Genomic DNA, 26163 nt, shown 5'->3' on the forward strand with positions numbered 1-26163 from the left:
GAGAGGGGGGGTGGTTAGAATCGTGCAGGGTGTTAAACGGGTGTCTGCCCCATTTCCCGGTTGGACTAAAATTACCCCCAGCAACAGGAATTGCGAAAGAAAGCAGAAAATGACAGCAAGAAAAGAGAACGGAGAAAAGGAACAGGGGCAGAGAGGGGCAGAGAAAGACAAGAGGACGTAAGAGAGAAAGCACAGCACCAAAGAACAGAGAGAGATACAGACCGAGAGAAAACAGGAAGAAGGTGACAAACCAATTCACAGAGAGAAAAGAGGGAAAGATAGAAAAACATGAAAAGGAGTTAAACAGACTGATGTGAGCTTGGACGACAGCTGAATTTAAATGACTTATCACCTGTGTTACAATAGCAGATCAAGGAATATCGTACTAACACAGTTGGGAGTAATTTCGCCCTGACAGGCCAGGCGGGAATCCCACAGGACCGGGTGGAACACCGGCTTTACACCCCCGCCCGATATTGACTTCAACGGGGAGTGAAATCGGGGGGGGGGGAACCAGCGTCGCACCCGATCCCCGTCAGCTTCCCGATGGGCGGGTGAGGTTAAAATTGCCCTCATATTAAATATTCATCCATTAATATTATTATACATCATAGGAAAAAGGGAGAGAAATAAAGCGAGCAAGAGGCAAAAAACATGGAACGAGTGAGATAGACAAGAGTAGAAAGGGAGAGACCAGCAGGTTCACAAAAGAAAACGTGGAGCATTTGACGAAATGCCCAGCAGAAAATGTGACTCGCAATCATAAATTTGCCTTGACATCTTGTTCATTGAAAGCAGGCCCACCGAGCGTCAGAGCGCAGTGCGAGGAGCACCTGGGTCACCATGTCCTCCAGGATCCTGGCCGAGGGTCTGACCAGCGAGGTGACCTGCCCCATCTGCCTGAACTTCTACCGGGACCCGGTGCGGCTGGAGTGCGAGCACAACTTCTGCCGCTCCTGCATCGGCGACTTCTGGGGGGAGCTGGAGTCGGGCTTCAGCTGCCCGCAGTGCCAGGAGACCTTCCCCCAGCTCCGGCTCAAGAGCAACCGCCTGCTGGCCAACATCGTGGAGAGGGTGCGCCAGCTGCGGCTGGACACCGCCGCCCCGGGGGAGCCGGGCCCCGTCCTCTGCTCCAGGCACGAAGAGAAGCTCAAGTTGTACTGCCAGGATGACCAGGAGGCCATCTGCGTGGTGTGCGGAGTCTCCAAGGAGCACAAAGACCACCGAATTGTTCCCATCCATGAAACAGTACAGTTCTGCCAAGTAAGAACTGTCCTTTTACATTATGTTGCTCTCCTTTTCTGATGCCACTTGCAAAGAGAGTGAGGCGGTCTGGTGTGGGTGACTCTCATCTCCCGTAATGCACTCAAGTGAAGCCTTTGCACATGGTCCCGGGCGAAGTGAGAGTAATTGTAACCTAACTCGCCCATCAGGAATCCCACGGGATTGGGCGTAACGCTGGTTTTACAGCCCGCCCGATATTACTCTCCGCTGACTTCAATGGGGAGTGAAATCGGGCGGGGTTTAAAACCAGCAGTCGCCCCCGATCACATCAGTTCCCTGACTGGTGGGTGAGGTTAAAATTGCCCCCATTGGTAGTCAGCTTGGGGGGTCATCTCAGCCTTGCCTGAGCCCCAAGTCCATATATATAGGGGTCGGAATTCATTGACCGCCTGCTATACGCCCTGCCCGATATTCAGCGCCAGTGATTTTACTGAAACTGAATATTGGGCAGGAGGTATGACAGGCGGCCTATGTCAGAATGGAACTTTTCCCCTTAGTGGATGGGTCAATAACCAGGGGGCATAGTTTCAAGGTAAGGGGCAGGAGGTTTAGAGGGGATTTGAGGAAAAACTTTTTCACCCAGAGGGTGGTTGGAATCTGGAACTCACTGCCTGAAAGGGTGGTAGAGGCAGGAACCCTCACAACATTCAAGAAGCATTTAGATGAGCACTTGAAACGCCATAGCGTACAAGGCTACGGACCAAGTGCTGGAAAACGGGATTAGAATAGACAGGGCTTGATGGCCGGCGTGGACACGATGGGCTGAAGGGCCTCTTTCTGTGCTGTATAACTCTATGACTCTAGTGGGTAGCACCCTCGCCTCTGAATCACAAGGTTGTGGGTTCAAGCTCGACTCCAGAGACTGGAGCACATAATCCAGTCTGACACTCCAGTGCAGTGCTGAGGGAGTGCTGCACTGTCGGAGGTGCCGTCTTTCGGATGAGATGTTAAACCGAGGCTCCGTCTGCTCTCTCAGGTGGATGTAAAAGATCCCGTGGCACTGTTTCAAAAAAGAGCAGGGGAGTGATCCCTGGTGTCCTGGGCCAATATTGATCCCTCAATCAACATCACTAAAAAAACAGATGATCTGGTCATTATCACACTGCTGTTTGTGGGACCTTGCAAAGTGAAATTGGCTGTCACGTTTCCTACATTACAACAGTGACTATACTTCAAGAAGTATTTCATTGGCTGTAATCTTCCTGTTCTGTACGGCTCATTCCCAAACAGTGAATTGAAGAACCAAACCATCAAGATTTTCCCCACGTTCCCCTTTCCACATTGTTTTTTTCCTCATCAAAGTAGAGGACATCAGTTTTCAGAATGGGAGCATCTTCCATTCATGGTAGCCATTATCATCATCAGGCAATCCCATGCAATGTATGGTCTGGGTTAGATACAGTGCAAAGGTCCATCTACACTGCACCACTAAACACTCCTAGGTGAGGATCCCAGTGGAGTGGGGGCAAAGTAAAGTTCTTTCCACATTGCTCCAATTTGACTGATGGCAGATACAGCAAAGCTCACTGTACACAGCCCCATCAAGCACTCCCACCACACGATAGGGACAAGGTGAGATAGCAACTACATAGTCCAATCAAAGACTCCCGAGGTTAAAGCATTCCCAGCTGACCGATAGCCTGGGTTGGATACAGAGTAAAGCTCTACCCCAACAATATGCAGCCACCCTGACTTCAGAAGACCTCCCCAGGGCAGCAGTGGGAGTTCACAAACCAGGGGCTGGGGCCTGGTCCAGGAACCCAAATGCTTTTAAAAAATTCATTCACGGGATGTGCGCATTGCTGGCAAGGCCAGCATTTATCGCCAAGCCCTAATTGCCCTTGAGGAGGTGGTGGTGAGACGCCTTCTTGAACCGCTGCAGTCCGTGTGGTGAAAGTGCTCCCACAGTGCTGTTAGGGAGGGAGTTCCAGGATTTTGACCCAGCGACGATGAAGGATCGGTGATATACTTCCAAGTCGGGATGGTGTGTGACTTGGAGGGGAAGTTGGAGGTGGTGGTGTTCCCATGCGTCTGCTGCCCTTGTCCTTCTAGGTGGTAGAGGTCGCGGGTTTGGGAGGTGCTGTTGAAGAAGCCTTGGCGAGTTGCTGCAGTGCATCTTGTAGATGGTACACGGTGCGCCGGTGGTGGAGGGAGTGAATGTTTAAGGTGGTGGGTGGGGTGCCAATCAAGCGGGCTACTTTGTCCTGGATGGTGTCGAGCTTCTTGAGTGTTGTTGGAGCTGCACTCACCCAGGCAAGCGGAGAGTGTTCCATCACTTAAAACAACCAGCACTGGGCTAAAAGATGTTTTCAGTGGCTGAGTTCCAGAGTTTCAAGCAATACTCTGAACAAGGCAAATAGTGACAACTTTCACAGCTGTACAGGAAACCCTTTAACCACCAATATCTGTGGTAAGCTGGGGGTTGGAGATCTCAGAGAAGGTTTAGAAGCAAACAGCAGACAGCGAATGAATAAGATGACCAGATCTCTGATCACTGTGAAAACCATGCAACCAAAGCAATGCCATTAAAACATGAGACATGGCCCATGGCGTCATTGACTAGAATTTCTGTTGTAGGAGAAGCTGAAGGAATCTTCGGTTGAACTAGCGACGCGAGTAGAAGCGATAAGCGGGATCGAGGCCAGCCAGGAAAAGAAGGCTCTGGAACTCAAGGTGATTATTCGAGTTTCTTTGTTGTACCCATGGGCACATTTATAAACTGAATCAAATCAATCCAGCTGAACTAGCAGAGGATTGGCAACGACCTTTTGTTTTAGTGCCTTGCTGCACTTTGACAAATTGTGTGCTCAGGTGAGGTCATCAGGGTCATCCGTCAAGTTCTGTCTGATAACGCTCCTGGGAAGCGCCTTGGGAACGGTTCACTACGTTAAAGGCATTGGCCCATAAGTTGAGGTCAGCGGCGAAACAAAGGGGTTCGTTCGCTGCTGGCCCCGAAATAAACTTCCCACGAAGATCTCGCGATCTTCTGTGGCGGCAAGTTCGGCTTTTCCGATGCGTGATTGCAATCAACCCAAGTTAACGGGGAATCCCGAACGTGAGCTACTGTCACGGCAACAGGCTGTCTAAGCAGCCAATCACAATGCAGAATTCTCACAGACAGCGAACCAGGAAGTGAATGAGCTCCTTTGAGTCTAACTTTTTTTAAATGTTAGAGCGAGCCAAACAAAGATTGCGGCTCTCACGTAGGGAAAAGGCAAACCTGAAATAAAGATGAACAAACTTTTTTTTTTTTTTTTAAATGTAAAATTTTTCATTTAACGTTTCTTAAAAATTGTAATTTTTATTAATATGGATAAATTTGACACTCCACAAAATTTAAATTCGTTTTTTTAGAGCTATAAACTTTGTTTAGCAGTCAATACGCAGTTAAAACCCCAGTTACACCTAATCCAAAAGGGTCGAACTTTTAATGGATCATTTAACAGCGATATTACAGCGGAAATGCCCACATTTTCGTCAGTTTCCATGATTTGACAGATTACCCTGATTACCGGCTATGGGTGGGCCCACAGCGCAGCCAGTGTCGGAGCAGTGAATGACTGACCGCAACATCAGGATTTCCATGGGTTAGGATGTGCATGTGTTACATCCTGAAGTTGCGGTCAGTTTCAAAGGGGTAATAACAGCGAACTCTGCAAAATCCAGGCCGTTACATTAATGCAAGTCGTTGAGGGATAAAATGCTGGGAAATGGAACACTTTTCCACTGTAGGTGTCCATTTTGAGGTGTAAGCACGCCAAGGTCCAGTCCAACGTGACTAAGGTGCAGAGTAAATCTCCCTCTGCCCTGCTGCAACAATGTGCCTCGGCCTGGCTCTCAGTAGAGTGCCTCCCCTACTGACATTATTTCAATTCACAAACCTATGAGCTGTCTGAATGGGTCGGTCAATTCAGCACCAATGGAGCCGGCCTTTGGTGCAATGGTAACATTCCCACCTCTAAGTCAGAAGGTGCAGCGTTCGAACCCCGCTCCAGACAGTCCCGGCGGGTGGTAGACCGGAGCCCTGGCTATGAAATCCAGCGGGATACTCACATCCGGTGGGAGTGGGTGATGATCACCACCCCCCCCCTGTATGGGTGGTGAGAAGCCCATGAACACTCCTGCCGGCTGATGTAAAGAAGGTTACGGCCATGGGAGGAGCATTCACTTTGTGGCCCATCGGCCTGCTAATCCTCTCGCTACTTCCCCAAGGGCAACGTGCCAAATGAGTACTGATTTCAGCAGAGTTTGGTGCTGTTGGTCCATCCCTACAATGGCTGACATCAGACTGGATTTTCCTTTCTTGCGCCTGGGGCTAGAGGATCGCCCGAGTGCAGTGATTAAAGGAAAATCAGGCAAGGAGGAGCATACCCTGATCAGGCAGCTGATATTCCATCCATTTAAAACTGGGTGGGTTCCATTAAGGTCGTGAACTCCTCCCCGCCTGAATTTCCGGTATTCCTGGCGCCCTATCAATCCATTACTCCCAGGTGTGAGAGCAGGAAAATTAGCCCCATTGCTTGTGAACCATAAGAGATTGATCACTATGATCAGTCAATAACTCCACCATCATTGTATCGCACGACTACCAGGATGGGAGACAGCGAACTAGATAGACCTTTTATCATCCAGCAATTCCTATCTTCCTGTCCAATTGTGCCAATCATAGTCGGGGGGAACATTGTATTTTTCCCCCTTCTGTTCCCTGATGCTTGGTTACTCTTCCACTGGTGCAGACCACCTTTCAGTCTCCACTACCTCACCAAAGTGGCCGATTCTTCATCGTCAGCAAACTACGTGACCATGTGGGCATCGCAGCCGAGCCTAACCTGTTCTCATCCAATGCCCACATACACGCTCTTTCCACTGAGGGATTACCAGATAGGAGAAGGAGCCCCAGACAATGTAATTCCTCCTTTGACCAAAGCTACTGAACCCAATTATATTGTCTCGGTAGATATGGTCCAACTCAACACAGACCGGGCATTGAACTTTGTACCTTCCTGGTCTGTAGGGCGCTGTTGAACATCAGGTGGTGGCTTTACTGCTTGAGCCATCAGGGCAGACCAAGGGGCACATTTGTCTATCAATGCTTTGCACTGCCGGGATCCGAGTAGATGGAGTTAAGATACAGGTCAGCCAAGATCTGATTGAATGGCGGAGCAGGCTCGAGGGGCTGAATGGCCTCCTCCTGTTCCTATCCCCAAAATGATGTCAGGCCATTGGAGGAGCTGATAACTGAAGGCGAACTCGCTCCACCGATGGAGGTAGGAAAGGGGATCTGAGACTACAGCTACTCTCAAGGGACATCATTGGCCTAACATAGCGCAGTAGGAAGCCACATTTATCTCTCTCTCAGATGGCCTGGTGGTAAAGACATCGCCCAGTGCAACACTGAACCGCACACACCAGAAGGCCCAGGTTTGATTCCTCGTCTGTGTTCATTTAGCCGACCTCTGTTGGGCACCAGGCTATGCCGTTGGGTTCTGCAGTTTACCTCTAGCTCCTGGGCAAAGAAAAGAGAAAATCACCAAAGGCTCCTGCTCCTGCTTGCTAATCAGTGACCACTACTAAAAGGAGCAGAGAAGGTGATGGGGAGATTTAATAGAGGTGTTCAAAATCATGAAGGATCTTGATAGAGTAAATAAGCAGAAACTGTTTCCACTGGCAGGAGGATCGGTAACCAGAGGGCACAGATTTAAGGTAATTGGCAAAAGAACCAGAGGCGAGATGAGAATTTTTTTAACGCAACGAGTTATGATCTGGAACGCACTGCCTGAAAGGGTGGTGGAAGCAGATTCAATAGTAACTTTCAAAAGGGAATTGGATCAATACTTGAAAAGTACACTTTGCAGGGCTTTGGAGAAAGAGCGGGGGACCAATTGGATAACTCCTTCAAAGAGCCAGCACAGGCACAACGGTCCGAATGGCCTCCTTGTGTGCTGTAAGATTTGATGACATGTGGATATCAGGTGAGAACAGTGTTGGGCCTGATGTGCCTTCAATAACTCAAAGACAAGGAATTTAAAGGATTCAACTAAGGCTTTTAATCACTAAGAACATAGCAGCATTACAGGTCTTTCCACATCGGGCGTCTGGTAGGAATGCCTCATCCAGCTCCTGAGACCTTTATATGGCAAAAGACAGGGGCGTAGCCAATACACACAATAGGAACAAAAGGGGGCGGGTCACACAATACAAGCAGGTGAAACACACAGGTAAAACACATAGGCTGATAAAGGCATATATTTCATCACAGGGCCTGCCAAGGTTGAATAGCTGTCTCAACTCTTCCATCAAAGGGTAGGCACTGGGGCGAGATGCCAGAGGACCTCCATCACCAGCTTCAGGGGAAACAGGGGGAAATGGTGAACTGGGGGAGGAAATAAGCCACGGGTTCAGCTTGTCGTTCACTAAACAGGACAGGACCGTCTCCATAAAGAGCCACATCATCTCCGAGTTTGACGAGCTCCGCACGTTTCTCCAGGAGGAGCAGGGGGCGGTCCTGGAAAAGCTTCACGAGGAGGAGCACAGGATCCTGCGAGAGATGGAAGAGAATCGCAAGAAACTACACGAAGAGAAATCCGCCCTGGAAGCAGTGATCACCAACATTCAACAGAGAATGAATGAGGAGGACCCCATGAGCTTACTCCAGGTGAGGTTTACGGGAGCCTCATGTTCCTGCGCATTTCGGGCATGGATTGAAGGTGGGGATCTGACAGCAGGCGGGCCTCCCCTTCAGCTTAGGGTCAAGGTCACATGCACAACAGCAACTTGTATGTAATCTAGTAAAAACGTCCCACGGCGCTTCACAGAAGCAAACCATAATTGACAGCGAGCCACACAAGGAGGTATTAGGACAGGTGACCAAAAGCTTGTCCAAAGTGGTAGGTTTTAAGGAGCGACTTAAAGGAGGAGAGAGATGGAGAGAGAGGCGGAGAGGTTTAGGGAGGGAATTCCAGAGCTTAGGACCCAGGCAGCTGAAGGCACGGCTGCCAATGGTGGGGCGATGGAAATTGGGGATGCGCAGGAGGCCAGAGTTGGAGGGGCGCAGAGATCTCGGAGGGCTGTAGGGTTGGAGGAACATAAAGGCCCTGAAATTCCACAGAGATTCTCCCCATCCTCTGCCGTTTATGCTGTTTCTCCGGGTGTTGATACAGTCTCCCACTGAAATTACAGCAGGAGATTGGGGAAGCCCTGCGGAATATCAGAACCAAAGTATTTTTAGAAATGTTTCATACGAATGTACGAATTAGGAGCAGGAGTAGGCCACTCGGCCCCTCGAGCCTGCTCCGCCATTCAATAAGATCATGGCTGATCCGATTACTCCACATTCCCGCCTACCCCCGATAACCTTTCACCCCCCTTGCTTACCAAGAATCTATCTACCTCTGCCTTAAAAATATTCAAAGGCTCTGCTTCCACCGCCCTCTGAGGAAGAGAGTTCCAAAGACTCACGACCCTCGGTGAGAAAAATATTCCCCTCATCTCTGTCTTAAATGGGTGACCCCTTATTTTTAAGTAGTGACCCCTAGTTCTAGATTCTCCCACAAGAGGAAACATCCTCTCCACATCCACCCTGTCCAGACCCCTCAGGATCTTATATGTTTCTCAGTGTGACTCTGAGGAGGGAGGAGACCAGCGTGGCTTCCACAGCATTTAATTGCACTGGAAGTCCAGTGGATCGCGGGCTTGTTATACCATTAAGAGGCAGGTGTACCCAACATTCTGTCACTTGTACAGGGGAAGGTTCCTGCAGAAATTGTGAGGCTTTTCCCGCATTTCTTGCAGAGAAACTGCGAGCTGTTATAGATATGTGCTGTAGATATGTGTTAGAGCTACATGTTGCCATTCTGTTGTTAAGTCCGATTGATAAATTGTTTGGCTGATTGTCACTATAGAATTACAGAATCATAGAAATTTACAGCACAGAAGGAGGCCATTCGGCCCATCATGTCTGTACCGGCCAACAAAGAGCTGTCCAGCCTAATCCCACTTTCCAGCACTTGGCCCGTAGCCCTGCAGGTTACGGCACTTCAAGTGAATACCCAAGTACTTTTTAAACGTGACAAGCGTTTCTGCCTCTACCACCCTTTCAGGCAGTGTGTTCCAGACCCCCACCACCCTCTGGGTGAAAAATATTTCTCCTCAACTCCCCTCTAATCCTTCTACCAATTACTTTAAATCTATGCCCCCTGGTTATTCACCTCGCTGCTAAGGGACATAGGATCTTCCTATCCACTCTATCTAGGCCCTTCAAAATTTTATACACCTCAGTCAGGTCTCCCCTCAGCCTCCTCTGTTCCAAAGTAAACAACGCAGCCTATCCAATCTTTCCTCACAGCTAAAATTCCCCAGTTCTGGCAACGCCCTCGTGAATCTCCTCTGCACCCTCTCTAATGCAATTACATCTACAACACAGAGGCACTCTCTCTCCCCACACCCTCCCCTTCCCCATCCAATTTATGCTTGTACCCTTCAACCGCTATTCCCAGCTCACTCCAGCACTCTCTTTCCTCCACCTCATGCAAGAAATCTTCTCCCTCTCCTCTCTCACTTCAGCCTGGCACTGTTCCCCATCCCCCAGTTCCCACTAGCACTCTTCTCCCATTCTGAGCTACTCAGAGTCTGCTGTCACTCATTGCTACAGCAAAATAGCTGCCACATTTGCCTACAAACCCACAGCAGCTGCACGTCGAGCAATAATACATTGAATGAAGCACTTTGAGACGGTTTAATGTGTGATTCATTATAAAAATTATTGTTTGTATTTCTATTATTCCTATTTTACAGGATGTCAAAGACCTGACAGAAAGGTAAGATCAAAACCGTCACAGTCTCGAAATTATTTTCCAATGTTTCTACGAACACACACGTATGCATGCACAGGCACACACAGACAAGAGCACAGACACACACACACACAGACACACACACAAACACACATGCACACACGCACAGACAGGAGCACACACAGGCACACATGCACACACACACGCACACACACACACACACACACACACAAACACATACAGGCATACACACAGGCACACACACACACACAAACGCACACACACAAACATGCACACAAACATAGACACAGGCACACGTACACACACACAAACACACGCACATGCGCACACACTCACACAGACAGGAGCAAACACACACACAAGCACACACAAATGCACAAACACACATGCACACACACACAAACAGACACAGGCACACACACAAGCACACACACAAATGCACACACACAAACAAACACACACACACACGCGCACACAAACACACACGCGCACACACAAACACACACACACACACACAAACATGCACACATAGACACAGGCACACGCACAGGCACACACACGCACACACACGCACAAACACACATGCACACAAACATAGACACAGGCACACACACACACACAGGCACACACACACAAGCACACACACGCACAAATACACATGCACACAAACATAGGCACAGACACAGGCACACACACACAAACACACACAAACATAGACACAGGCACACACACAAACATAGGCACAGGCACACACACGCACACAGACACACACGCACACAGAAACACACAGGCACACACGCCGCACACGCATAGACATGCACACACAAGCAACCACATGCATGCGTGCGCACGCACACACACACAGGCATACACACATTGGAACACACACACATGCACGCACACGTACACAAGAAAGCACGCATAAGCAAATGCATACACACACACATACGTGTACACACACAAATCCGCTCACACACAGCCAGCAGGGGTTGCAGGATTGCAATTAGGAATGGGAACTTTGTCTCTTCCTTAAACCTAGGACACAGCAACCAGCTGCAACACCACAAATTGTGGTTGGGCCACGATCAGCCCAGACGAGGGGCCTCCCCTGATCTGTAATACTCAGGGGTAATGGCCCTGAAATTCTGGGGGCCCGCTCTTCTGGTGTAAGCACGGTGCAGTGAAAACCTCACCCTTGTCGGGAAGCCTGGGGAATGGGGTCACTTACAGAGTCGGGCGAGGCCACCGATCCTCCTGCCCCAGCCCATATGCTGGTGTAAGGCAAGGCGGCACCATGCCAGCCTGCCCGAGGGCCCCACAAGGCCCAACTGAGCCAAAGGAAAGTGTTTCCTCGTCCAGTCATTGACCGCCAGTGGAGCCATTGTGCCGTGAGATACGGTGATCGATCCCTTCTGGGGCCTCATGCCTTGTCCTAGTGACGGTTCTGGGCCTTCAGGAGGCTTCGAAGGCAGTCACGGCAGCCCTCAACTGGCTGAAGCCTTGCAAGGACATGAAGGACAGAATTCCCAGGAGATCTTCCCCTGACACACTCCCTTAACGTGAGGGAGGGGAGATTGAAAATCCACCCACAAGCCCTTCCGTCGAGCAAAATTTAAAGGGCATTCTAAACTGGGTGGAATCCTGCCAGAACCGGGATATTCTGGGTTACCTCCACCCCCCCCCCCCAACCCCAGGCGGGAGTCAGGCTTCGGCCCTCCACAGCCCCAGGAATCTTGGGGCTAGTGACCGTTGAGCCCTGATATTTCCGTTAAAGCCTGATGAGAAATGGCTTGGGAATGATGCGGGCGGTGGCGGGGGGGGGTGGGGGCGGGGAGGGGACTGGGCCGCAAACCCTGAAGTAAATAACTGGAGCTGCCATCTATTGCACATGACAGGTTGAAGCAAGGGATTGCGAATTGTGGGGTCGTGCCGGCTAGCATGTTGAATGTTGGCGCCTTTCAAGGGCCCCTGCAGTACGCGGCGTGGAAAAAGATGAGAAACATCATCAGTCCAGGTGAGATACCATCCAGCTATAAACAACATGCACCCACAGCTCTCCTCCAACACACAGATATACAGGTAAAAAAATAAGTAAAGAACTCCTATTGACACAGCACCCATCACGGCCTCAGGACGTCCTAAAGCACTTTACAGCCAATTAAGTTATTTTTTGAAGTGTGGTCACTGTTGTAAGGTAGGAAATGCAGCAGTCGATTTGCACACAGCAAGATCCCACAGACAGCAATGAGATAACTGGGCAGATAATCTGTATCTTAGTGATGTTGGTTGAGGGAGAAATATTGTCCAGTGGCTCGGGGAGAACTCCCCGTGCTCTTCTTCGAAATAGTGCCGTGGGATCTTTTACATCCACCCGAGAGGGCAGATGAGGCCTCGGTTTAACGTCTCATCCGAAAGACAGTGCAGCACTCCCTCAGTACTGCACTGGAGTGTCAGCCTGGATTATGGGCTCAAGTCCCTGGATTGGGACTTGAACTCATGACCGTCACGCAAAAAAATTCCCGGCTGACTCTCTAGCGCAGTGCTAAGGGAGTGCCGCACTGTCGGAGATGCCATCTTTCCGATGAGCTGTTAAACCGAGGCCCCGTCTGCTCTCTCAGGTGGATGCAAAAGATCCCCCGGCATTATTTCAAAGAAGAGCAGGGAAGTTATCCCCAATGTTCTGGGGCCAATATTTATCCCTCAACAACACTTAAAATAAGATGATCTGGCCATCATCACATTGCTGTTTGTGGGAGCTTGCTGTGCGCAAATTGGCTGCCGCATTTCCTACATTACAATAGTGACTCCACTTCAAAAAGTATTTCATTGGCTGTAAAGCGCTTTGGGACGTCCTGAGGCTGTGAAAGGCGCTACAGAAATGCATGATCATCCTTTACTTTTGCTCGTCTTAAACCTTCGGCTTTGGTGTCACCAAGATTGTGTATCCAAGCCCAACAGTTGTACAGGGCCTTGGTGAGACCACACCTGGAGTACTGTGAGCAGTTTTGGTCTCCTTACCTCAGAAAGGATATATTTGCCATAGAGGGAGTGCAGCGAAGGTTCACCAGACTGATTCCTGGGATGGCAGGACTGTCGTATGAGGAGAGATTGGGTCGACTAGGCCTGTATTCACTAGAGTTTAGAAGAAGGAGAGGGGATCTCATTGAAACGTATAAAATTCTAACAGGACTAGACAGACTGGATGCAGGAAGGATGTTCCCGATGGCGGGGTAGTCCAGAACCAGGGGTCACAGTCTAAGGATAAGGGGTAAGCCATTTAGGACTGAGATGAGGAGAAATTTCTTCACTCAGAAGGTGGTGAACCTGTGAAATTCTCTACCACAGAAAGCTGTGGAGGCCAAGTCATTGAATATATTTAAGAAGGAGATAGATAGATTTCTAGACACAAGGGGAGAGGGCTGAATATGGTATTGAGATAGTGGACCAGCCATGATCATATTGAATGGCGGAGCAGGCTCGAAGGGCCGAATGGCCGACTCCTGCTCCTATTTTTCTATGTTCTATGTTTCTAAATCATCTAGATATACCAAGAGCAAAAGTGGGACCAGCATTGACCCAATTGGCCACAGCACCTCCACCTTCTCCTGCCCGAGAGTCCCGCATTTACCCTCAGTCTTTGTTTCCTGTTTGTGAACCAGTTGCTACATCTCCTCTGATACGCACAAGCAGGTGCGAGTGTTTATTTACAAGATAGTGCTGCACCAGCGGAGAACTCATGTATTCGAAACCAGGCATACACAGCGAGTCTCGGTATGACTGCACTGCTTTCCATTCACGCGGTGCTTTCATACGCCCACATCGCTCAAGGTGCTGCTTTACCGCTCGCGTGGGTTAATATAATTCTAATGTTCCTCAGTCGCTGCACAGTCAGGCTGGAGCCGGAGCTGATGGCAGGAGATAAGCTTGTCAGAGAGTGCCGGTCAGTGCGAGTTTGACACTGCAAATCTTCTCGCCGGCTGCTGCTTTTCCTCGGCTAGACTACACAAAACAAATATTCAGTTTATCATGTAAATAACCACAAGGGCATCCACTGTGGATCTGGGCAAGACAAAATCAGAATATTTTTTTAAATTAAGAAAGGCTCCCATTTATACAGCAACTTTCACTTCCCATAGCGCTTTACAGCCAATGAAGTAATTTTTGAAGTGTGGTCACTGTTGTAATGTAGGAAGCACAACAGCCAATTTGTGCACAGCAAGCTCCCACAAACAGCAATGTGATAATGACCAATTAATCTGTTTTTAGAGATTTTGGTTGAGGGATAAATATTGGACCGGACAATAGTCTTCGAAATAGGGTCATGACATCAATTACATCCACCTGAGAGAGCAGACGGGCCCTCGGTTTAACGTCTCACCCGAAAGACAGCACCTCCGACAGTGCAGCACTCCCTCAGCACTGCGCTAGGAGCGTCAGTCTGGATTATGTGCTCAAGTCTCTGGAGTGGGATTCGAACCCACGACCTCACTGAGTCCAAGGCCACCCACTGAGCCCCAGCTGACAGCTGTCGAGGGTGCAGCACCTGTGGAGGAGAAAAATCACCTAAAACTAGTACACAGGTGTAAAAAATAATGAAAAGCGCTAATTGAATGTCAGCCTTTATCTTCAGGGGGGCTGGACTACAAAGGGCAGGAAGTTGTGCTTCAGTGGTACACAGCCTCGGTCAGACCCCATCTGGAGCAGTGCGTTCAGTTCTGGGCACCGCACCTCAGGAAGGATATACAGGTAGACTATCCTTTATCCGAAAACCTCGGGACCAGCCGTGTTTCGGTTTTTGGAAAATTTCGGATTTCAGAAGGTATTTTATAAGACTGGGAAATTTGTCGGGGGTGGGGGTCGGCGGGGGGTCGGGGTCGGCGGGGGGGTCGGCGGGGGGTCGGGGGCGGGGATCGGCGTCGTGCGCACGACTTACGCTGAACGAAAAAACTTTCGGTTTTTAGAGGTTTTCGGTTTTCGGAAGTTCGGATAAAGGATAGTCTACCTGTATTGCACTGGAGGGGGTGCAGCGCAGATTCACCAGAATGGTACCAGGGCTCAAAGGGTTAAATTTTGAGGACAGTTTGCATAAACCTGCTTTGCATTCCTTTGAGTATAGAAGGTTGAAGGATGAGCGAATTGAGGTGTTAAAAATAATGAAGAGGTTCAACAGAGTTGATACAGAGAAACAATTTTTTCTGGTGGGGGAACCTAGAACAAGGGGATATAATTAGAGCAAGGCCATTTGGGAGGGAAATCAGGAGGGATTTTTCACTTAAAAGGGTAGTGAAAATCTAGAACTCGCTCCCCCAAAAGTCTGTGGATGCTAGGGTTCAATGGACTGAGATCGATAGGTTATTGTTAGCTAACGGTATCAATATGAATCAAAGCTGGGTAAAGGGGGTGGAGATACAGGTCAGCCATGAATGTGGGAACAGGCTCGAAGGGCTCAATGGCCTAATCTGTCCCTCTGTTCCCATCAAACACTCCCAGGGCAGGTACAGCACGGGTTAGATACAGAGTAAAGCTCCCTCTACACTGCCCCATCAAACACTCCCAGGGCAGGTACAGCACGGGTTAGATACAGAGTAAAGCTCCCTCTACACTGCCCCATCAAACACTCCCAGGGCAGGTACAGCACGGGTTAGATACAGAGTAAAGCTCCCTCTACACTGTCCCATCAAACACTCCCTGGGCAGGTACAGCACGGGTTAGATACAGAGTAAAGCTCCCTCTACACTGTCCCATCAAACACCCCCAGGGCAGGTACAGCATGGGTTAGATACAGAGTAAAGCTCCCTCTACACTTCCCCATCAAACACTCCCAGGGCAGGTACAGCACGGGTTAGATACAGAGTAAAGCTCCCTCTACACTGTCCCATCAAACACTCCCAGGGCAGGTACAGCACGGGTTAGATACAGAGTAAAGCTCCCTCTACACTGTCCCATCAAACACTCCCAGGGCAGGTGCAGTAGGGGTTAGATACAGAGTAAAGCTCCCTCTACACCGCCCATCAAACACTCCCAGGGCAGGTACAGCAGGGGTTAGATACAGAGTAAAGCTCCCTCTGCACTGTCCCATCAAACACTCCCAGGGCAGGTACAGCACGGGTTAGATACAGAGTAAAGCTCCCTCTACACTGTCCCATCAAACACTCCCAGGGCAAGTACAGCACGGGTTAGATACAGAGTAAAGCTCCCTCTACACTGTCCCATCAAACACTCCCAGGGCAAGTACAGCACGGGTTAGATACAGAGTAAAGCTCCCTCTACACTGTCCCATCAAACACTCCCAGGGCAGGTACAGCACGGGTTAGATACAGAGTAAAGCTCCCTCTACACTGTCCCATCAAACACTCCCAGGGCAGGTACAGCACGGGTTAGATACAGAGTAAAGCTCCCTCCACACTGTCCCATCAAACACTCCCAGGACAGGTACAGCACGGGTTAGATACAGAGTAAAGCTCCCCCTACACTGTCCCATCAAACACTCCCAGGGCAAGTACAGCACGGGTTAGATACAGAGTAAAGCTCCCCCTACACTGTCCCATCAAACACTCCCAGGTCAGGTACAGCACGGGTTAGATACAGAGTAAAGCTCCCTCTACACTGTCCCATCAAACACTCCCAGATCAGAGTTCACAAAGGTTAGCTGAAGAGTTGACCTTTCATTACTCTGCTGCAACAATGTGCTTCAGCCTAAACCCCAGTTCAGAACATGAGAAATAGGAGCAGGAGTTGGCCATTTGGCCCCTCGAGCCTGCTCCGCCATTCATTAAGGTCATGGCTGATCTTCGACCTCAACTCCACCTTCCCGCTCCATCCCCATATCCCTTGATTCCCTTAGTGTCCAAAAATCTATCGATCTCAGCCTTGAATATACTCAACGACTGAGGCTCCACAGCCCTCTGGGGTAAAGAATTCCAAAGATTCACAATCCTCTGAGTGAAGAAATTTCTCAACTCAGTCTTACAAGTTGCATCTGTGTGACTTATTCCATGTTCCATCCCACCCACTCTGTGGTCTAGAAATGCAAGTCTTGATTGAGATTTGATTGAGATTGCAGATTTAAGATGAATTAGCACCAAATTGGGAGCATTTTTTCTCTGTGGACTTGCATCCATTAGCAACGAATTAAGATTTCCCAAGTTCACATTCGCTAAACCCTCACAAGCAGCAAAGGGAGGAAATGTTCATGTGCAAATCTGGACTGCTTTTGAACCCAGGTCCCAGAAATGAGAGGGCATTTCACCACCCTCGGATATAGATAAAACAAAAGAAAGACTTGCATTTATATAGCGCCTTTCATGACCTCAGGACGTCCAAAGCACTTTACAGCCAATGAAGTACTTTTTGAAGTGTAGTCACTGTTGTAATGTGGGAAACGCAGCAGCCAATTTTCACACAGCAAGCTCCCACAAACAGCAATGTGAGAATGACCAGATAATCTGCTTTAGTGATGTTGGTTTAGGGGTAAATATTGGCCCCAGGACGAACTCCCCTGCTCTTCTTTGAAATAATGCCATGGGATCTTTTACGTCCACCTGAGAGAGCAGACGGGGCTTCGGTTTAACATCTCATCCAAAAGACAGCCCCTCTGACAGTGCAGCGCTCCCTCAGCACTGCACCGGAGTGTCAGCCTCGGTTTTTGTGCTCAGGTCTCTGGACCCAAGACTCGAGCCCACGGCCTTCTGACTCAGAGGCGAGGGTGCTACCGACTGAGCCACGGCTGCCACACGCAAAATGGATAACTGCACATGCTGGAAATCTGAAATTAAACTCAGAAAATGGTGAAAATGCACAACAGCATCTGAAAAGAGAAAAGACGGGTTAAATTCCTCAAAGTTTGGTGGCAGCAGATTCAATAGTAACATTCAAAAGAGAATTGTAAAAAATACTTGAAGGGGAAAAAAATGACAGGGATATGAGGAAAGAGCAGGAGAGTGGGATTAATTGGATAGCTCGACCAAAGAGCCGGCACAGGCACGATGGGCTGAATGGCCTTATGATTTTATGAAAGTTCTTGGTCTTTCATAGAATGATACAACACAGAAGGAGGCCACTCGGTCCAACGTGCCTGTGCCGGCTCTTTGAACGAGCTATCCAATTAATCCCACTCCCCCTGCTCTTTCCCCACAGCCCAGCAGATTTTTCCTTTACAAGGTGTCGAGCCCGTATCAGGCTCTCTTCTCTTCAGCAGCCTGATGTGCTGTGGGAGGAGCAGTGGGGGGAGAGGAGAGAGGAAATGCAGTACAGTTTACCGTTACAGTCTGTGGCTAACCACGGCTCACCCTGCCCGGACCTGATTCACTCTCTCCTCCTCCCCCCAGCCCACAGCCTGGGGCGCTGTACAGTAGCGCAGAGACACTGCTGAAGAGGTAGACGCAAGTATGAACCTCTCCTCAGTGGCCATGAGCGGATGTAAATGCCTCTGTGGTTACGTCCTGAGCAAATAGGTGTGAGTCTGGGTTACAGCGTTAAGCCTTTCCATTCTGGGCCACGCAATGCAATTCAAAATCGTATCAATTATAACACACCGGAAGGAAGGCTGGTCAATGCAAGGCAGGTAATTACTCACTGCTGCAGTCTATCTTTCATTTAAGTGTGTGCAATTGTCCAGATATGTGCAGTTGCATGTTTGTGCATGTAAATGTTTGCATTTGTGTGCATATATAAAAGATAGACTTGCATTTATATAGCGCCTTTCACAACCTCAGGACGTCCCTAAGCATGATACAGCCAATGAAGTACTTTCTGAAGTGTAGTCACTGTTGTAATGTAAGAAACCCGGCAGCCAATTTGCACACAGCAAGCTCCCACATACAGCAATGTGATAATGACCAGATAATTTTTTTTTAAGTGATGTTGGCGGAGGGGTAACTATTGGCCGATGGTTAGAATGTGGAACCCGCTACCACAAGGAGTGATTGAGGTGAAGAGCATAGATGCATCTAATGCGAAGCTAGATAGGTACATGAGGGAGAACGGAATAGAAGGATATGTTGATGGGGTTGGATGAAGAGGGGTGGGAGGAGGCTGCTGTGGAGCATAAACACTAGCATGGACCAGTTGGGCCGAACCGCAAGGAATCTTCAATATTCCTTCAACCAACTTGACGAGGATTAATAACCTTTCCCTGTGCCCAAAATGTCTTCTGTTAATGATCGTGCTGTCCGGTCACCCATTGAACCACCTGGGCAGATACCTTCTGATCTCTTTACAAGGTGGAATGAAATAGCTTGAGAAGATCGATCATGACTCAACCAGTAACCAAATTGATTTTTTTCACCCTTCTCGTCTTACAGTCCCAGCTCCGCTGACCCTTGACCCAAGTTCTGCTAACCCCTACCTGGTCCTTTCCGAGGACTTGACCGCCGCCAAGTACTCCTACACCTCGCAGACGCTCCCCGAGAACCTGGAGCGCTTTGACTTCTGCGCCTGTGTCCTGAGCTCGGTGGGGTTCACATCAGGGAGGCACTACTGGGAGGTGGACGTGGGCAGCCAGCCAGACTGGGACGTGGGCGTGGCGGCGGAGTCCATCGACCGGGAGGGCTGGGTCATGCTCACCCCGGAGAACGGCTTCTGGACGTTCGGGCACGTGGAGCACTCGAAGGTCGGTGTCTATCTGGACCACGAAGCGGGGCAGGTGTCCTTCTACAAGGCCGACGACATGACCCACCTTTGCACCTTTGCTGATACCTTCACTGAGAAGCTCTTCCCCTTCTTCTATCCTAGCGCAGACTCCAACGCTAAACCACTCAAACTCTGCCACCAGATGATTTAACGGGGCGCAAAGGGAAGGGAATGATCATGATAGTTGTTATAGCAACAGGCCTCATACGAACATACAAAATTGACGGGCAGGAAAATACCAGTTTGTCCATCACGACTGACCCACACCATGCTGAAACATAGAAACATAGAAGATAGGAGCAGGAGCAGGCCATTCGGCCCCTCAAGCCTGTTCCACCATTCAATATCATAGCTGATCATCCAAATTCAGTAACCTGTCCCTGCTTTCTCCCCATATCCCTTGATTCCTTTAGCCTTAAGAAATATATCTAACTCCTTCTTGAATATATTTAATGTATTGGCCTCTACTGCCTTCTGTGGTAGAGAATTCCATAGGTTCATCACTCTCTGGGTGAAGAAATTCCTCCTCATCTCAGTCCTAAATGGCTTACCCCTTATCCTTAGACTGTGACCCCTGGTTCTGGACTCCCCTGCCATCGGGAACATCCTTCCTGCATCCAGTCTGTCTAGTCCTGTTAGAATTTTATAAGTTTCAATGAGATCCCCTCTCATTCTTCTAAACTCTAGCGAATATAAGCCCAATCGACCCAATCTCTCCTCATACGTCATTCCTGCCATCCCAGGTATCAGTCTGGTGAATCTTTGCTGCACTCTCTCCATGGCAAGAACATCCTTCCTCAGATAAGGTGACCGAAACTGCACACAATACTCAAGGTGTGGTCTCACCAAGGCCCTGTACAACTGCAGCAAGATATCCTGACTGGACCATCATGGCCAAACACTTCTTTCCTCCCCCGACCTCTCCTCCACAACCTCTCCACTCCCCCTACCGCCTTAAACCCCACAGCCATGTAATCTCCTGAGAGAGGCAAAAAGTCAGACCCCACCCCCCACCCCCAGGGAGAATATTGGAAAAAAATACTCGGGAAAACTTCCTCTCCGACACCCCTCTCAGGCGCTGGAAACCAGTCTGGAAGTCATAGAATAATACAGCACAGAAAGAGGCCCTTCGGCCCATTGTGTCCGCGCTGACCATCAAGCCGTTTCTATTCTAATCCCATTTTCCAGCACTTGATCCGTAGCCTTGTATGCTATGGCATTTCAAGTGCTCATCTAAAGAGATCCCATGGACCAAGTGTTCTCTATGGAGACACTTACTTATTATATGATGCAATCTCTGCCTCAGTCAGAACCGGCCCAGCTCCCTCTTGAAGCCATGCAGAGTGTCAGCACCCACTATACCAGCTGGCAATGTATTCCAGAGGTTCACTGCTCTCTGGGGAAAGGAGAACCACCTCACATCCAGTCTATCCCTACTCTTACACAGTTTAAACTCCTGTCTCCTGGTCCTCCCAAATCTGTTGAACTGGAATAATCTATCAATAGGGACGCTATCCAGCCCTTGAATTATTTTATCGACCTCTATCAGGTCACCTCTAGGTCTCCGCTGCTCTAAAGTGACTAGACCAAGGTCCTTGAGCCTCTCTGAGTAGGTGAGGTTCTTTAAGCCAGGAATCATTCCTGTAGCTCTCCTCTGGATCTTTTCCAAGGCCACTACAAGGCACAAGTAAGGAGTGTGATGGAATACTCTCCACTTGCCTGGATGAGTGCAGCTCCAACAACACTCAAGAAGCTCGACACCATCCAGGACAAAGCAGCCCGCTTGATCGGCACCCCATCCACCACCTTAAACATTCACTCCCTCCACCACCGGCGTACCGTGGCTGCAGTGTGCACCATCTACAAGATGCACTGCAGCAACTCACCAAGGCTTCTTTGGCAGCACCTCGCAAACCCACCTAGAAGGACAAGGGCAGCAGGCGCATGGGAACACCACCACCTCCAAGTTCCACTCCAAGTCACACACCATCCTGACTTGGAAATATATCGCCGATCCTTCATTGTCACTGTGTCAACATCCTGGAACACCCTCCGTAACAGCACTGTGGGAGGACCTTCACCATACCAACTGCAGTGGTTCAAGAAAGCGGCTCACCACCACCTTCTCCAGGGCAATTAGGGATGGGCAATAAATGCTGGCCTTGCCAGTGATGCCCACATCCCAGGAATGAATTAAAAAAATGATATCATCCTTGATGTGAGGGGGACCAAAACTGGGCTCAGTACTCCAGAGGCTGTCTGACCATTACCAGTAGCAACTGGTTACTCAAGGTTAAAGACAAATCAAATGATTTCAGATTTCCCCGTCCCTCCAATTGGAAGGGAATGTCTTAATTGACAGAAAAATGACTGATATTGCCCCAGATTTTTCTGTAAAAATGACGGTGACACTAAAGACTCTCGCTGTTATTTACGTGCAAATGGTATGGCAACTTCAGGCGAGGGGCAGACGTGCGGTTAAACGCGAATATCCAAAAGTTGTTGAGCTGCTCTGCCGTTAGCTTCATGTAAAACGGCATCTCCCTGCCTACCTCACCATGGAAATGCACTGAATGGCGTGAAGTTGCTGCATTAACACGGTAGATACGAACTAAGCTCGCCACAGAAAGTTAAGTCTTGCCCATTCCAGCCTAAGTACCCTTTTAACAGCGTGATGCGTATTAATTACTGCTGGACAACCTCTCTGGTGCTGAAAATTAAATATTACAAGTGTGGAGTCTCATTAGGAACATAGGAACAGGAGTAGGCCATTCAGCCCCTCGAGCCTGTTCCACCATTCAGTGAGATCATGGCTGATCTGCGACCTAACTCCAGATACCCGCCTTAATAGCTTTGGTTAACAGAAAGCTATCAATCACATATTTAAAATTAACAATTGATCTAGCATCAATTGCCATTTGCGGAAGAGAGTTCCAAACTTTGACCGCCCTTTGTGTGTAGAAGTGTTTCCTCATTTCACTCCTGAAAGGTCTCGCTCTAATTTTTAGACTCTGCCCCCTAGTCCTAGAATCCCCAACCAGCGGAAATATTTTCTCTCTATCGACCCTATCGGTTCCCCTTAATATCTTGAAAACTTCGATCAGATCACCACTTAACCTTCTAATTTCTCGGGAATACAACCCCAATTTGTGTAATTTTTCCTTGTAACTTAACCCTTGAAGTCCGGGTATCATTCTGGTAAACCTACGCTGCACTCCCTCCAAGGCCAATATATCCTTCCTAAGGTGTGGGGCCCAGAACTGCTCACAGTGCTCCAGGTGTGGTCTAACCAGGGCTTTGTACAGCTGCAGCATAACTTCTACCTGCTTATATTCTAGCCCTCTAGATATAAAGGCCAGCATTCCATTAGGCTTTTCTGATTATTTCCTGTACCTGTTCATGACATTTTAATGACCTATGTACCTGGACCCCCCAAGTCTCTTTGGACATCCTTCAGGTTTTAATTGTTGGAGATTTTAAAACCAGCAAATTAAAAAAATTTTAATGCTTTGTTTTACTTTTCCTTTCTGTCTCTTTTTTTCTCATTCTCTTAACCCAGTCTTTCTTTCCTTCCCTTTATTTCTTTCTTTATCTGATTATAGCCACTCTAATTTACACTTCTTCCTCAGTCCTTGTGTTGTTAATTTCACAATCCTCCAATCTGATTGGTTAAGGAGATGCACAGTTGCTTGCCCTGTTCACTCGGGTCCCAGATGCCCAGTTTCCCTCGCTGCGCTGTTATCAGCTCGCACTTTCAGCAACTTGCCACACAAAACACTTCAAAACCTAAACCAACAAGGGTAGACGCTGTCAGCTGTGGCTCAGTTGGTAGCACCCTTGCTTCTGAGTCAGAAGGTTGTGGGTTCAAGTCCCCACTCCAGGGACTTGAACACATAAAGCTTGGCTGACACTCCAGTCCAGTACTGAGGGAGTGCTGCACTGTTGGAAGTGCCATCTTTCAGATGAGACATTAAATCAAGGCCCCATCTACTCTCTCATGTGGATGTAAAAGATCCCATGGCATTATTTTGAAGAAGAGCAGGGGAGTTATCCCCGGTGTCCTGGCTAATATTTATCCCTCAATCAACATAACAAAAACAGATTACCTGGTCATTATCACATTTCTGTTTGTGGGAGCTTGCTGTGCGCAAATTGGCTGCCTCGTTTCCCACATTACAACAGCGACTATACTTCATTGGCTGTAAAGCGCTTTGAGACGTCGGTGGTCGTGAAAGGCGCTGTAGAAATGTAAGTCTTTCTTTTTAAACGAACAAGGACGTGTCTAACGGCAGACGCTGTTAGATGCCGTGTTGCGGCAAAATTTGGCCCAATCTTATTCTACCAATACCACTGTGATGAAATAACTCTGTGTTCTGGCATTTGTATTGTCTGTTGTTGTTGTACTTGTTAATGTCTGGAATGTTCTACAGGTGTAACCACTAATGCTCCTCCCTAGCCCCGCCCCTCTGGATCTTCCGGATTGGTGTGAGTCTTACTTATAAGAGCTGGGTCTTACTCATAAGGGCTGGGTCGGTGATGAATGATGGTTGCCCTGTGTCAACTTGATGCTATGTTCTTACTTAATAAAAGCCTTTAGTTTTAAGCTTTAACCTCTTGGATTCAGGCCGTTATTTGGCACATCAACCACCCGCCAATTAAAGCATAGTGGATAGTCCATACTGCTGGGAAATTACATCACATTTTGCGTATTGAACTGCTTTTGCCCTTCGATGATTTGTCGTGAAAGGGCGCTCTCTCCATCTCTGCCCGTGTTTCAGTTTCTCTTGTAGCTTGACAACACTCTGTGTGCTATTAGCAATAAGCACATTCGTGTAACTTTTCTCTGCCCACTATTTTAACAAATGCATCAATTTATTTTTTTCTAAAAATTAAAAACAGGTTAATGTCTTCCTTGAAATAGTAGTCAAAGGGATTTCATTCATGAATAAAACTGCACCGTGCAAATTTCAGTCCATCGCATATGTTTCTGTGTCTCTTCCTCTACCTTTCTCCATGTCTCTCTTTCATCCTGTATTTCTGCTTCTCTCTTCCTCTATCTTTCTCTCTTGGGAAGGGGGCAGAAATCCACCTGTCTTTTTTCTCTCAGTCTCCACGGCTCTCTGGGGGTAATTTAAACTTTATCCGATAGTGTAAAACTGGCAATATCAGACTTCCCAAACTGACAGAAAGAAAATCGGGCCGGGTGTATAAGGGGCGGCCGGTCAATTATCACCCGCTTTACGCTTGCGGCAAAAAAAAGAAGTACCCCATGTGTGTCTGTTGCTCTCTCTTCGCCCCTTCTCTTTCTAATTCCTTCCAGTTTTACTTTTCTCTGTATTTCAGGGCCTCCTGGTTACTTCTGCCAATTGGAACAAATTTCCATGGGGTCCTAGTGCCCACTAATTATACTAAAGATGTTATAACACTGGGTTACTGTTATCAGGGCAGGAGTCACTCTTAAACGGGCTGCCGCAGAGGCAGTCAGTGTGGGGTTTTCTACAGCTGCGAAGACAGTGTGCAGCATCATGACCCATGATGCTGCACACTGCAGCCTCACAACTGCCCGCATTAAGGCCACTCTCAAAATAAACCTCAAACGTTTTAAAGGTTGCAGCTTATTTTGCTGTTGTTTTTCTGAGCTTGAAACCCTTGTAAAACGTGTGTCTGCCTTCCCCCACTTTACGTTTCATCTTGAGCGAATAGGGTGCAGAAGCATAGTGGTTATGTTACTGGGCCAGTCACACCTGGAGGCCTGGACTGATAATCTATTGAAAGACCAGTTCAAATCTCACCAAGGCAGCTGGGGCAATTTAAATTCAGTTAATGGAATAAAAATCTGGAATAAAAAGCTTGTAGTAGTAATGGTAACCAAGAAACTACTAGATTGTCATAAAAACCCATTTGGTTCACTAATGTCCTTTAAGGAAGGAAATGTGCCGTCCTTATCCGGTCTGGCCTATATGTGACTCCAGACCCACAGCAATGTGGTTGACCCTGAAATGGTCTAGCAAGCCACTCAGTTGTATTCCACAAGGCGGCTCACCACCACCTTCGGAAGGGCAATAAATGGCAGCCTTGCCGGCGACATCCACATCCCGTGAATAAATAAAAATATTTGAGAAAATTGACCAACTCGTCCAATTTCCCGTTACCTTCTCTCCTTGTTACTCACTCAACCTATTACCCTCCCTGTGCACCTTTCCCACTATATCCATTACACGCTCTCCTTATTACTTGCTGCGCCTCCTGCCCTGTTACTCTCTACTACCCTCCGTACCTATTACCCTCTCTGTGCTCTGCCTTTCCCCCACTTTATCCGTTACACGCAATCCTTATTATCCGCTGCGCCTCCTGCCCTGTTACTCTCTCCTACCCTCCACACCTATTAGTTACCCTCTCTGTCTGCTGCATAGGTGAAGGTGTCGCCTTAGGCTTT

The 26163-nt window shown here is 48.5% G+C and overlaps 1 protein-coding gene across 1 annotated transcript; it reads left to right on the plus strand.

The window, feature by feature from the left end:
• Positions 1-781: 781 nt before the first annotated feature.
• LOC147095721 (zinc-binding protein A33-like) lies at positions 782-26127 on the plus strand. The gene is made up of 6 exons (XM_085974762.1): positions 782-1263; positions 3862-3957; positions 7706-7939; positions 10078-10100; positions 11993-12111; positions 19400-26127. Exons 1-6 carry the CDS (start codon positions 844-846, stop codon positions 19876-19878), a joined length of 1371 nt encoding a protein of 456 aa, XP_085830888.1. The 5' UTR covers positions 782-843; the 3' UTR covers positions 19879-26127.
• The last annotated feature ends 36 nt before the right edge of the window (positions 26128-26163 follow it).

This window comes from Somniosus microcephalus, unplaced genomic scaffold, assembly GCF_052327205.1.
Source record: "Somniosus microcephalus isolate GS21.2 unplaced genomic scaffold, FLI_Smic_1.0 unresolved_chr1, whole genome shotgun sequence".
Lineage (NCBI taxonomy): Eukaryota > Metazoa > Chordata > Chondrichthyes > Squaliformes > Somniosidae > Somniosus > Somniosus microcephalus.